A 14965-nucleotide genomic window follows, 5' to 3' on the forward strand; every position below is an offset into this window, starting at 1 on the left:
CTCAAAATTTGATGCAATCCTGAAACCATGTGGTTCACACACCAATCACACAAACAAACGGGAGAGCTGCAGACCATGCAGCAGACGCTGCCGGCGATTTTCTCCAATGAGGTTTGAGCATGACGTCATACTCAATGTCCAATCGGGTGGAGGTGCATTCCTCCCGGCAAACGCTTGTGTCCAATCGTGGCGTGCCGATGAGTAGCGCCCCTGGCAGATCGTGCGGACGGGCTCGTCATAGGGGTTGCTCATTGTAACATGGTCGTTATAATCTAGTAGGTCGTGAAATAGACATGCTAATGGCGAATTCGGGTGGTCATTTCGTAGCAACTTTTTTTGCCAGATCTCGAGCAGTCATGTTCGCTTGGTCAAAATGAAGCAATCTCGCATGTTCGCGTGGCGCTTTCCGCACGCTCGGAATTTGCTAGCTAGCACTGTTTTTGCTCGGTCTCAAAACTGTCGAGCAGCAGATTGCTCAACTGTATCCGGTGTCGTCACATCCGCACTGCAACCTGCAACGGTGGCGAGTGACCTCATTGGCCCACATGTTGAAATCACGTGGTTTAGCAGACGACAAAACTTGAAGACTGGCGACCGCGACGCCCCTAGCGTGATCCAAGTGTCTAAAACCGCTAGATTCCTAGCAATCATGTTCGGGTGGCAATGGTCACGTAATCCAGCTCAGTCACCGACCTAGCAATTTCCGAGCGCTACAAAGCCGAGCTACAACCGAGCGCTAGAGTTGAGCAATCTGCTGCTCGACCGTTTTGAGATCGGGCAAAAAAAGTGCTAGCTGGCAAATTCCGAGCGCTCGGAAAGCGCCACGCGAACATGTGAGATTGCTTCATTTTGACCAAGCGAACATGACTGCTCGAGATCTGGCAAAAACAAGTTGCTATGAAATGACCACCTGAATTTGCCATCAGTGATTTTTTCGAGTAATTAATCTGTTTTGGTTTACATATTTCTTGCACGGAGCAGTGCACCAATGCGCTCTTTGGATCAGCTATCCGGCTGTCAAGAGGCTTGTGCAGTGAGACCACGAGAGCAATCGACTGCGACATAGAAATAACAAAAGTTTACACGGTACTCACTGGGAACAGGGCTGTTGATGATTGAAGGGAAGATGGATAACACCCTACCAAGAGCCTCAAACGTCAATAGCTTCTATCAAGGCGTCATGAATGACTGCAAAAAAATTGAAAAAAAAGAGCAAGACATCACAATAGAAAGCATCGACAGAGCCAGAGCCATCAAACTACTTACTGATGATGTGCTCTTTGAAGTCCGACAGCCAATCCCAGGTAAAGTCCCGGACTGGAAAAATATTAACGCAGAGTTCCTGGAAAGTACCAGAAAAACCTTCGCATGGAGGCTCGTTCATGGCATATTGCCTAAACTAAATTACCACAGAAATGCACAGAGACTAACAAATAAATGCGTACTTTGTGGACAGAGAGACACAATCCAGCACCTTTTCTTCAGCTGTGGCTTTCTAAAGCCAATCAAGGAGAAGGTAAAGGCCTTGTTCGCTGCAAAGTCCATAACCCTCCCTTCGTTCGGTACCTGGAAAACGTAACAAAATATAAATGCATCATACGACAGTTTATTCTCGTTGTGGTAGAGGTGTCCTACCAAAATTGGAAGATGCGATGCGACATCGCACACTGGAAGCCTTTCTGAAAAGATGCAGCACCGAAATTGGATGGGTACTACGAAGAGAGGGAAAAAGGAATATCAAACAGTGAATTCAAGGCAAAATGGATGTCTCCCGCTGCAATTTTCGAGCACGAGAATGGAGGCTTCACTGTTTACTTATAACCTTATAAATAATAACTCCCTTTTTAACTCACTTCACCTTATGAATAGCTTACGGACCTTGCCGATTTTTTGTAGTCATCTTGGCGCCTTACAGGATCCGCTGCATGTTACGCCCGTCGTTTTTTAATGGTTATTTTGGCACCTTTTGGGCAACGTGTTTTCTTTATTTACTCTTCTTTTTATTTCTTTTTGTTCCGTAATGCCGGCCGTTTCGTTTTTGCATTTTCATTGCACTTTCATTGGCATTTTGGGTTTTGCCATGCAGACATTTTCTTGGAAGTTGTTCTTCACAGAGCTCCATATATACTGGCTTCACCTTATCACTGCATCTGGCAGTCCTGCTTTTGGCTTGTACATTTCAAGACATCCATCTGCCTTGCACTTCTGATATCTGCACCAGCTGTCCTTGCCTTGTGGGGCACTGTCCATGAAGTAGTTTTTCTCTTCTTGAGACACAGTGGAAAAATGCAGCAATTATGCCTGCCGGATTGTTATCCCATAATAGTTTTGGAGACGATCAATGAACGTGTCCCCACCCCCAGTCCTTTCTTCAATTTGCGGAGTCTGCAGCCAACTCTCTTCTGCGCGCACATGCCCAATGCACTCCAACTTTGTTACCTCCTTCCCTTCGTATACATCTTTCACCCGAAGAAAGCTTTTAGAATTGCCGTCACCATAGTAGTCCATGTAGCGTATACCGTGCCTGCTAGGAGCTCTCTCAAAAATTCGATGTGCTCCTACAGGCTCCATGTTTGGAGCAGGACCTTTATAGTTGTACAAGACTGTATCATATATACATATATTATACAGTCTTGTGTATTATATAGTATACACATTGTATAATGTACAAGACTTTAATTTGTCTGAAACTGGAATGCGCATCAGCCATTTTGGATCCTAGTTCTTCCCAGGGAAGGGTAATGGTAGTCTGAGCTTTATGGAGAGATTGTCTGTTGGTTCACGGTGAAGGTGCTCTATTTGTCTCATTCTGTTTTAAGTATCTGTTTCGAACCCCACTTTACATGAATATGTGCATTCAAATTGTTTGTTTGTGCTCGTTTTCTACATGGCTTACTTTTGCACGATAATTTTTCAGAATGCTCCAAAGTACGGCTCCAACGAAACAGCCTGCCACAGAGCGTGCTGCCTTCAGCAGTGAAAAACCTGAACCGCTTCATCATAGAGAAGCTGGCGGACATTGAGAAAGTGGCAAAGCGGTAATGCGGTACTTTTTCTTAACATGTGACATGACGACATTTGTGTCAGGCTGTGTATTCCTTTTGTATTCTTCTTGGATTTCTTTAACTGTCATGCACTGTAAACAGCTTGAGAGGGTCAGCTCAGCATGCGGATTATCCATGCTTCTCCCAAGTTGGCGGGTATGCCAATCTCCCACTCCCACCTTACATGTCCTATTATTTTTTATGCTACAGAGTTTTAAAAATCTCCCATTTTCGGGTCCCTTGCCGACCGTGGCTCCAAGCAGTGCCGAGCTGCTCCATGGAATAGGCAGGAAGTGATGCTTTGACCGATTGCGTTACGGCTCTACATCATAGCAATCTCCGTCTCTATTCTGAGCACTTTGTCACGTTCCACCATTCGCCGCATCCCTGTGAACAGGCGCTGTCAGGACTATGTCATACCAAGATTGGGCGAGGAGGAGGCGAATCAAGTGATCTCCTCATTTTCAAAGTGCCATTACTCCGTGACGTAAAAGTACAGTGTGAAGGGGTTTTGACGGAGATGTTTGGCACCTATAAATCTACATTCGAACCATTATTTGATTTAACGTCTGGGATTGGATTTACAGCCCCTTTAACTTTTTTGTAGGTGGCATGCTAGAAGTATGTCAACCAGTACTCCAGTTTTTCCATCGGGCAAAGATGTCATGATGGTGCCGAACAGCTGGAAGTATAACGCTACATTCCCAAACAAGCAATTGTGACGAGCGACAGCATGAAAATGTCACACTTCTCGCTCTAGTATTTACAACCTAGTCGGATGCTCGGAACAAGTATGAAAAATCAGCAGTGCGAGCGAGGAAACAAACTCTCGCTGATATCTGCTCGTAGATATTTATCGCTATCGCTTCCAATATTGCAGACTTAAATCACAAATTAACACAAATTGCATGCTGCCGCATCAAAATGTGATGAAACAAACGTAATAGCGATAATTTTGACTGTGCTATATCGGACACAAAAATTAAGGATATTCTGTATGTGTCAGTCTATTTCAAACAAACGTTTGTTTGTAAATAACTTCATCCCAGAATCTGTTAGGGGACTCTATGATGTTAGAAATGACCGGAAATAATAAAACTGAAAAATTTATAAATGTATGGAAACCATATAAGCTATGCCACATTGAAGACACAGCTGTGTGTGGGGGGACAGGTGCCAATGCAAAAGACAAGGGATACTAAAAAATGTCAGTGCAGAACACAGACCATTGCACAACGCTTGGTAGATGCACAGAACAAAAACAAACAAACAAACAAAACAAAACTCCCTTCCTAACCACGTTTGCACCTGCTTGTTATTGTGTACGAAGTTCAAAATACCTAGAAGGGCGTTATGCGATATTTAGAGAAACTACACGCATTTAATACGAGAGAAACTGATGTTCTGAGGCTGGAACAACAAGGAGGGACAGATACAAACAAAGCCTCAAATTGCCTAGCCCTGGTAGAGCCCTGGACCGGAAATCCAGAAGATGTGGGTTCGATCCCTACAGCTGGCTAACCTTTTCAGTGACTTTCATCTTTCTTCGTGCATTGAATAAGACTGCACGATGAATCTGTTTCAATGCTTCTCGTGAGTACGCCATTGGGAACAGAGACGTTGGATGCAAGCATTCCTTCTGTAGTCAGACATCAGCAGCTATTCTTTGCAGCTAATCTTTGAATTTGTTCTATTTTATGCTTTATTTTTGTGAAGTAGAATCTCGATGATACGATCACGGATTATACGAATATCGGGATGATACGAATTCTTTTCCGGTCCCGGCCGGAATGCCTATTCTTCCCATGTATTAGAGTTGATGACACGAACGCGTTATCTTGCTTTTACGGATGATACGAATGAGCCGAGGATGCGACAGAGGTCGTTCCCCTGTGACGCGCGAGCGCGCGAGTCATGCTGCTGTGTCTTTCGAAAAGGGAGGGCGATCCTCACCACGAACTCCCTTACATCATGTAGCGCAATGCGCAGAACACGTGGAGGGAACATATCAGGACAACTTGTGGCAACATTACGCGTCACCATTCCGCAGGTCGGCTTCACCTAACGCCTGCGTGCTTTAGGAGAAGCTCGCTTTAGACCACCGTCGCGACCCCGTGACCCCGTGAGATTCGTATCATCGAGATTCTACTGTATACGGATCCCAAAGGATGCTGCCATACTCTAATATTGGTCGTACCAGAGTTAGTATGTTGCTAGTTTAGTCTCCTTTGTACCTAATTTTCTCGTTATCATCCAAAGTCTTTTTTTGCTTTGTTAGAGATTTCACGTCGGTATCCCATTTGAGATGAAAGTTAATCATGATACCAAAGGGAGGGGGGGGGGGGGGGGGGGGGGTATTTAAAACTGGTAACCCGCTTCAGCGCCTGTCCTTGAATACAGTATTCGTGAACCAATGGAGCCTTCTTATTGGTCATATGCAGGAATACAGATTTTTTGCAGTTAATCGTCATACCCCAGTCTGAATACCATTTTGTGATATCATCTAAACATTTTGAGAGGAGCAGTTGGTCACGATTATTCTTTATGGGACAGTATACTAAACAGTCATCTGCGAATAGCCTAACGGTAACAGGTGGCAAAACACACGAGGCAATGTCATTAAAGGGACCATGAAATGATATTCGAGAATTCCAAGTACTCTGCAGGAAACCGTTCTCATCATGCATCACTATCGTACACACATTGACTTTTAACCATATTCAGTACAACGGGGGCACAGTTATCAGACACAAATAGCCGGGCGTGAGTGCTGGATATATGCCTTGCAAGCGGGCTTACGTCATCGCCATCCAATTCTCTCAGCCAACTGTGAACGACGAGGAGGACACACCCTGCAGGACCATGTGGATGCATGGTTTCAGTTTGGACAACATCGAGGTCGTATACCTGCCGTCCAAATCACTCGAAATATGGCGAAAGGTAAATTGTCAGCAATGCAGGAAGAGATTATGCGACACACACTGTGTTTATGGGTCGTTCAGTACGCAGCAGCTCGTAAAATGTCACCGACGAAGGTATGTTCTGACAAAGAAGTTGAAAGAGGAAAACGTGCTCCGGTGACCGTGCTGACAGTCAACGGCTATATTACATTTCTCGTAGGATTCTGTGTCAATGTGTAACACTCACCGGATGAATTTATTGACCTCCAGGATACATTATCATAGGATAAACGCCTGTGAACTGTCCAAAGGCAGAATAGCTGCGACACTGTCACACACACACATTACATGTCATGCAGCCATCTTTCATAGTCTCTCTCTCTTCCCCCAGTCTCTTCCTCAGATCTTTCTCTCCGCCGCCTCGCTGGCGCCCCATCGTTCTGTGCAGGAAAAGCGCCCTTACAAGCGCCCACCCCTAAGCGGTGACCGCCCAGATAACCTTTCTACTATACTTTTGCTACATACGGTTAGTTACAATGTTATCTCCAAGTCAAATTAAAACATATTGTATGACGAAGTATGCAAGCTTGTTTGAAAATTTTGCACTTCGCCTGCAAAAGCCCATCCGCGAATCGGCAACATGTTCTCTGTGTGATGTCACTGCCAGTTCGCCTCGGAGACGGGCCGTAGCTGCTGCCGTTCACGGCTGTGGTAAATATAGAATATTTTCGCTATTTGTACAATTTTCAACTTCGTATTTCACATAGTGAATGCTTTAGTACAGGGGAACTAATTAAAAATGATCGTGGGCTTGTCAAATATCCTTTCATGGTCCCTTTAATAAATATCAAAAATAACGGAGGGCCCAAGAGAGATCCCTGGGGAACACCGGAGGTAACATGAACAGTATCTGATTTGATATTCTTGAGCATGCCAATTTCGGGGAGAGATTTGAGCTCCAGAGTCGGAAACCAATCATACTGCAGCCTCAAACCATTTGCACTGCTTTGTAGACTTTACAGAATTGGGCTTTACCTGAAGTTGCCTTGAATTCGCCATGTAAGCGAAGGAAGCACAGAAGAACAAGATAGTGTGTGTTCAAAATATCAGCGACTCTTGTTCTGAGGAGCTTCCTTCAAATATTCAAAACCCAGGTCTTCATTATGATTTGTGACTGGAGGATTGTGCTCTGCAATGGTATTCTTCACCAAAAAGAGTGCTTATATTAATCTTATTATTATTCAATACCTTTCCAGTGCTTCAAAGGACATTGATGCACAGCAGCAGTACAAATGGTATGTTTCCATGATTAATGCTCATAAGTGCAATGTTGATAGTCAGAAGCAATGAGCAGTTGCACGTCTGTTTATACGTGGCTGTTTTTCAGGATCTCGAGCCTTTCTGTGACAAGGAGGGCAGCACTGCACACTGAAGCATGTTTCTTTTACAGCATTGTCTGCAAGATGACAGCTATGTCTGTACTCTATATGTAACATGCAGTATGCAAATCACACAAGATTGTTGCAATATCGTCATATACAATAAATTATACTACAGTGTTCTCATGTACCAGCATTCATGGAACTGCATGCTACACAAGTCATGATTTACAGAAGCAAATTTATCTCATCTGCCCACGTATTCATCCAGCTGGATTGCAATAGGTTGCGGCCAAATGGTGCATATCAGCCACCATTTGAATTAGGTGGTCAGTCCAGTGATGCCACAACTGTGTAATTCCACGTCGCGAGTTATTTCAAATTTGAACTCCAATTGGTCATGCAATGGAACCACCAACTGGTTCCTGAATAGGTCCAATTGATTTTCAGTCTAATGGGTGGCAAAAGTGTGACTTTTCGGCCAATTGGAACACCAACTGGTTTTGGAACGGGTCCAATTGGTTTGGTGTCCAATGGGTGGCGAAAACACAACTGGTCGACAAATTGGATCCATTTTGATATTTTCCAATTGGACCCGTTACTTTTTTTCGACTGTGTACAACAAAAAGTGCCAAACCATTAATTCTGAGAGAAACCGCCTAAGATTGTGCCACAACATCTGTTTCCAAGGCAGTCGTAACTAACAGTGTGCATTAATATTCCCTTGGCAGCATTTCCATACATTTCCATTTGTATTTTCCATAGGCATTTCCTACAGTGATGACGGAATTGATGCACTACAGGACTACATTGAAAGAGAGATGGGTGTTTCTACAGCTGACTTCCACAACTTGCACGCTTGGCGCTTGTTCGTCAACATCATATCTTGTCACCTCGGGGGCTTCCTCATTAGCCGGCTGTTTGGTATACGTCGTGCGGTTATGATTTTTATCAGCTTTGCCATTTTGGGGAAGGTAGGTAAAAAAAATGCTGCACTTCTCAGCTGCATGTTGTAAGCAACACAGGTGCGGATTCAGGCAGGATTGGAACGTCAGTTGGATTGGTTACATTGGATTTCCTTCTCCCCCCCCCACACACACACAGTTTAGGTTCATTTTAGCTGAAGACTGCCATGCTCGAATGTGCTGTACTTGCACATGTTTAAGGATCGTGCCCTGTAGCATGCAGGAGGTATTTCACAGAACCCGAACAGATATACCTGAACCGGTTCCAACTGATAATTTCAGTTCAGTGGAGCTGAACCCGAGCCGAACCAGTATACCTGAACCTGAATGGGACTGAAAAAATACCGGTTCCAATCCCTAGGTACAAGTTGGTTGGATACGCCATCGTTCGTGAAAGATGTTAAATTCTGGGTGCCGTGTGGTGAGCTTTATTCGCACGTTAAGGAACCCTCGGGTGGGCAAACGGAATTCGCAGACCGACCGCTGTGGCGTCGCCAATGATCTCAGTTGTCTCGCGACGTAAACCCCCAGTGATTGATTAATTTATTAATCTTCCTGCGGTACCATTATCTAACATTAGAAAATGAATTTAAATCAGATTTTGCAGCCGGCTGCCCCCCTCCCCCCCTGCTCAATTCGGGCAACAGTGTGCACATAGGTGTCACTGGAATCTGTTATGGAAGGAGGCCGTCTGTCACAAAATGTGTTCTTCTGACTCGCAATCCGCTGTCAAACAGTCGTTAGAAACGTCTCTGTTCATGCTTTCGGCGGTATCTGATTGCAACCTCCCTAGCAACCCTCTCAGCTGGTGATTGGGAATCTTGCTGACAATGCCAATTACGTCACCGGAAGAGGAAGACGCGGAGCAGGGAAGGGTCATTTCAACCGGGAGCTGGGAGATGGTTTTGAATCCGATGTGTTTGGTGTCTTATGAAAACGCAGCTTTCCAGAAACCCTTTAACCCTGAGTAGCCTTATACGTAATCACAATATCAGTCTTTTGCTTAGCAGTTTATGTGGTTGTTTTTCCCGATTGCTCATTTGCCTTCCTCATAATAATATTTTCTTCATGTGAATCTCTTACCGTGTTGCAAATAATTACTTACTCCCTTTTTGTTTTGCAGGGGTTATCTGCCTTGGGTGGATTTGCGTATAGCTTCAGAGTGATGAAACTTGGATATTTTGTCTCTGGGTAAGTTTTTCGTCTCTCTTCCCATTACTGGTGATCGGTGTAATATGAATATTAAGGCAGTTGCAAAGAAGGGAAAACCATCTGCTTGTCCCCATTCAGTGCCCCAAGAACGCAGAGCAGCTTGTGCTGCAATTGTGCACCACGCAATGCCACCTACAGGGTTAGTCTCGCAAACGTTACATATTTTGATCACATCATAAAAATAGAAGACTGGGTTTATCCGACACCAAACTTTGCAGACTGGTAGCCATTTGTCTGAAGTTTTGTTGGAATTTTTTGTGAGCATTATGGTCCTGTAGAAGAAAAATTTAAAATCGAGCAAAATTTCACTCTATGCATTTTCTGTGGCCTATCTCACTCAAAAGCCTCCATTTTCTGCTGTGTGCGCTTCATTTTCATTTCACCACACACAGGTGGCATCAGCATACAGAACAAGACTGGAACAAGAGGATTGGTGCATAACGTCAGAATCTGCATGTCACCTCGTTGTAGGCAGCACTACCTGTGTGATGTGATGTGAATGTGAAGCAGACAAAAGAAAAATTGGCGGTGTTTGTGGGGGATAAGCCATTGAAAACGCATGGGGCGAGATATTGCTTTATTTTTAATTTTCTTTCTACATGACCATAGCGCTTACAAAAAATTAAAATGAAACTTCAGATGTCTGTAGAGTTTCAGATGTTATTTCACGCATATTAGCTGCAGCTTATGTGCGATTTTTTTCTTTCTCACGGGAGCCCTGTGGCCTACGCCACCGGTGCAGCTTTTAAGTTTTTGTTTTTCCCTCGCACTATTACAGAGTGGAATAGCTTACCTGATGATGTGATCTCATCTGATTCAGTGGATCAGTTTGTATATAAACTTGTTTTTTTTTTGTTTTTTTTTTTCAAATGACCGTTGAATGCTTGAATTCTTCTGTTTTTTAAATTGTGCTGCACCTACTTTGGCCTCTGGATGGAGGCCAGTAGTACTTCGAAACAAAGAGACAAACAAACAAAACAACAACAACAATGTGTCATCGTGCAAATGCCACTTTCTGCAGACATCCTCTACAGCTGGGTGTTGTGCTCGTTCTTCTATGTTCCATTGCTGCAGCTACTTCTACAGTGCTGCTTATGTCTAGCAACTGTATTTTACTGTATCTGTATTTTTTGTTTAGGTTTGGAGGAGAGTCGCTCGATGTTGCACTGGGCATATACACTGTCTGCTGGTTCAAGGGCAAGATGCTCAACACGGCCTTTGTTCTGCAACTTTGCTTATCAGCGGTGGTATGTGTACACACCTTTGATTCGCCCCTCTTTATTTTTAGTTTCGTTTAGTAAACGTTGGGACATGCAGTAAATAAGACATTACTAACTCTCTGTGGCAGATCAATAATCTTGCGTCATACATTCCTTCATTTTCATTGGAGGAGTAGAGATTTCAGTCACTTTTATGATGCGCATCTTTCTCCCAAAATGTGACCCTGGTCAGATGGTCCAGTATGACATTCCTTCATTTTCATTGGAGGAGTAGAGATTTCAGTCACTTTTATGATGCGCATCTTTCTCCCAAAATGTGACCCTGGTCAGATGGTCCAGTATGACTTGGGCCTGACTTTTTAGGGTTATACCCAATTACGCCTGATATTTACCCCCCGACTCTAATCAGGAAAAACGTGGCTTAACCCAATATCTCCCCCAAAACTGCTGGACCAGGGGGATCCGAAGTCATCGCAACTAACACCCACCTTGGAAACTGTTGTAAATGCATAAATGCATGCTGTTTTGGAGTTGTGTGATTAACAACAGTAGTTTTGTACATTCTTGTTATTCCCCTCCTTCTTGGGCAGTGCCCGCAGCATCATGAAATAAATAAATAAATAAATAAAATACAAACATACAAACTGCTCATACAAACTGTGAAAACAGAGGCCCCGGTGCCTCTTGGACTCTGTGTCTATTGGAGTGCAGTGCGTATTATGCCGAGTAAATCGAAGGCTTACACCTGATTCAATCCAATTCAACCAGAATTGCGTTGAACCAGGTGCAGTTCAACCCAATTACACCTGAGTTATTGAAACAAAGTATAACCTGATATTTGCCCCCGATTTTGCCCCGAATATAAAACCCGAAAAAATCAGGCCCTTACGGCCCAGGGTTTTCCGTGATTCTGCAAAATTTAACGGAATCCAGAATCCATCGCGGAATCTTTAGTTTGGCACGGAATTTCTCGGAATCCCTCATTTTGCTCGGAATTTCGCGGTGTTTTGAACTGAAATCTGATTGGGTCGAAGGACGCGATTGGCGTGATGTGGACAGTGCAGGAGAAGTATTGCACGCGAAATCACGTCAGATAAGGGCGTGTGCTGTGCGTGCTCCCAACTACTCCAAGGTACACGGACCCTTTCGCATATTTTGTGTCATCGCGTAGTTTGCGCACCTGTGTTTTCATGCTCTGATATCTGGCACATGCGTCTCTGCGATAGTGGTGATTGCTTTCTGCAGCGCTGTCACTGCTAACAAAGTTATTGCGATGCTTTTCTTTGATTTGCGTACACTTTCGAGTGATGGTTCACTGACGCGATGGGCGATACGAGGCAGACGATACGGATGGCGAAAGTTTTGTATGAAGTGTTATTTTTGCGCACGAGCGGAGACTTTTGAAACTTAAAGCCACGTATTTCTTCAACCTACAGACTACTTGCAGTGTATAAGATTCGTGACAAACTTTGCATTAAACTGTTTGTGTTTGGTGTGGCTGTCCTTTTGCATCCATTATGGAACTAGAATATCTGACATGAAAAAACCAAAACCAGACTGTACGACTTTGGGATGAAAACAGGTACCACGGTTCCTCAATACTCTTTCTGGTCAGGAAACTCCCGCGAAAAGTTCGCTTAGGGCGCCTCGACGATACGTGGCGGCGCATCGTCGCTCGGAAGGAGACTTTCGTGTCCGCCGCTGCCTGCGCGTATCGATTGCATGTGTTTCTGCGGGTGTTTGGAAGTGAGAACTTTTTCTTTTTTGGTGATTGCGTTTTGCGAGCGTAAACAGAGGTTCTTTTTTTTTAAATATCCTTGAAATTTACTGCAATCTTTGCACTCTGTTTGTGTGTAAGAATGATCTACACAGATGAAGGCGACTGATACGAGCACGCAGCACTTTGGAATGACTATATTCCTCGGAGCCGTAACTTTACGAGAAGTGAATGAAAGTATTTTTTTCTTTGTCTACAAAACAGCGATGGAATAAATACAAACCATTCGCTAATAGCCTTATTGGAGGTGTACTGCGATGAGCATGATTTGTGGAACATCAAACACTATAAGAACCGTAAAATTTTCAAATGATAGGTCTTTCAACATGATGTCAATACAATAACATTTCTTATGGTACAACTTGCGAGGAAAGATGCAGCAGTAAACGAAGTTAGCTAATACCCGTTTACTCGTTTACGCACCCGTTTACATACCGGCTTATATATTCGTTTTTGCTGAATCGGAGGAGGGGGAGAGGGGGGGATGATGTTTTCACTTTTTACCTTTACATTTTTCTTTTTCCTTTCTGATCTGCAATACGTGAAATTTTTCTGCGGCCTATACACTACAGACTCTAGAGCTCATTCATGGCCGTGTATCGTGCTACAAAATATCGTTTCTTTGGCTTCATCATTACTTTCAAGCGAAAGACTGACTCATTAAATTTTCTGCATTTCTCCTTACTTATCTCTTTCCGGTTATTATATTTATTTGTCACCAGATACCGCAACGTTTTTCTTGTAAATGTAGTTCTTGGCCAGTCCTAAAATTTATTTCTGAGCTATGAGAACAGTGGCCGCTCCCACCTAAAACTTCATTCTGTAGCAGCACACTCCGCTACAATTTTATCATGTTAAATAGTTTGTTCATTGAAACGTCCTGGAACTGATCTGACTGATACGCCGAGGCTATCTCCAATGCGATGAATTTGACACCTGAATCTCGTCAGCCAATTTCTATAGCTGAAAAGTGCTATTAGGGCCACACTTCAGTAAGCGGAAATTCTATCCTGTTAATTTAGTAACCCGGCTTAAATCATGTTGGAATCTCCTTATTACAACTGGTCGGTCAGTCAATCCAAGCCGCAAAAATAGTAGGAATACTTCAGAAATATTATCATGGGACGATCATGTGCATTATGTTTAAAGGGAACGCATGAGAGCCATTGCTATCTTAAGTCGATACATTTTCCCAAAGTGTGGAAAGTCTACAATACGTTAATAGTGTAATATAGATCAGTTATTGTCAACCACATTTTATCTCTGCTCAGATTGCAACAAACTGCATGCTACGAGGAAACCACGCGTTTGGAAAGTTTCGCCCTCACGAAATAACTACCGAAAGCGGCATTACTTTATAACAGATCACTAGTTTGTGTGATTGTGTAACAGAATGAATTAATATGTTTCTCAACCTTCATTGAGAGATATGAGTGAGAGTAAAATCAATACTTTCCGTGTCGGAAAAAGACAACAACGAAAGTTGCAATCTACGCGGAAAATCTGCAAATTTACGCTAACTGAACTAAAATGTGCGGGCTGAACTCATGAACCTATTCGAGAATTATTTTTGCTCTAAACCCGAAATGAACTGTAAAAAGTAGCTGATCAAATATTCCCTAAAAACACGCAGCGCTATGGAAACGTCGTCTGCTCCACGAGGGTGTCTCCTCCCGAACGACGCGATCGCCCCATGCGGGAGCAATTGTCCCTAAGTGACCTTGTCTATTGTATTCGAGCGGAGTTTCCAGACCAGAAAGAGTATTGAGGGACCGTGCCAGTACCGAAATTACCTCTGAAACAGAAACAAAATTCTTAAAAGGAAACGGACACTGCTACCGAAAATCATCCAGAAGCAAGAACAGAAATGGAAACGAAAAGCCAAGTTTTCCAGTTACTGGAAACTGAACCAGAAAAAATATTTTTGGTAACCATTGATCAAAGTAGTAATAAGCAAGCTAGCTGGTGTTAGTCTTCAGTGGAAACGCTCTTGAGGATTTCATAGTAACTGGAATTCAGGGAGAAATTGGGTTTAACCCGAAAAAGTCACTCCCTATGCATAGGTGATGAAAGCAACATCCCGAGTCTGAGGAGCGGTGACAAAAACTAGAGTGAAAGGACAGAAAACACAAGTATAGTCGGGAACCTGGGATCCCGATACCATGATACTAGGATCCCGATCCCAGGACACTCCGTCCATGTTGCGTCACCTCCATGCGAAACCGGTTTCCTAGGTTGAGAGCTGGCTCGACTGCGCGCTGTTCTCCACCGGAGAAGGGGGAGATAGGTGTCTCATTGCTAGACGATGCAGGTGCACCTGACTCAAGATGGCAGGCTCCCTCACCAGTGTGGCTCAGTGTCTCTAGTCTGCTCCCTGTTTAGTGACTAGTTGACACCAGTTTGCAGCAGTCATCAATACGTAAAGGAAAGCATATCAAAGAGGGTTAAAAATTGGGCGGGGTTGGTTA

The 14965-nt window shown here is 43.7% G+C and overlaps 1 protein-coding gene across 2 annotated transcripts in view; it reads left to right on the plus strand.

Moving 5' to 3' along the window:
• The window catches only part of LOC135366400 (major facilitator superfamily domain-containing protein 1-like), a 69010-nt gene that overhangs the window by 33396 nt on the left and 20649 nt on the right, over nt 1–14965 (plus strand). Inside the window, exons 4-6 of one of the 2 annotated variants that reach the window (XM_064599083.1) lie at nt 8089–8297; nt 9412–9479; nt 10639–10747. In XM_064599083.1, coding sequence (XP_064455153.1) covers nt 8145–8297; nt 9412–9479; nt 10639–10747 — 330 coding nt within the window. In that variant the 5' untranslated portion in view covers nt 8089–8144. Of the gene's footprint in view, nt 1–7384; nt 8298–9411; nt 9480–10638; nt 10748–14965 lie in introns of those variants that run through there. The other variant, XM_064599084.1, reaches the window with a different exon arrangement.

Source organism: Ornithodoros turicata, chromosome 8, assembly GCF_037126465.1.
Source record: "Ornithodoros turicata isolate Travis chromosome 8, ASM3712646v1, whole genome shotgun sequence".
In the NCBI taxonomy this organism is placed as follows: Eukaryota; Metazoa; Arthropoda; class Arachnida; order Ixodida; family Argasidae; genus Ornithodoros; species Ornithodoros turicata.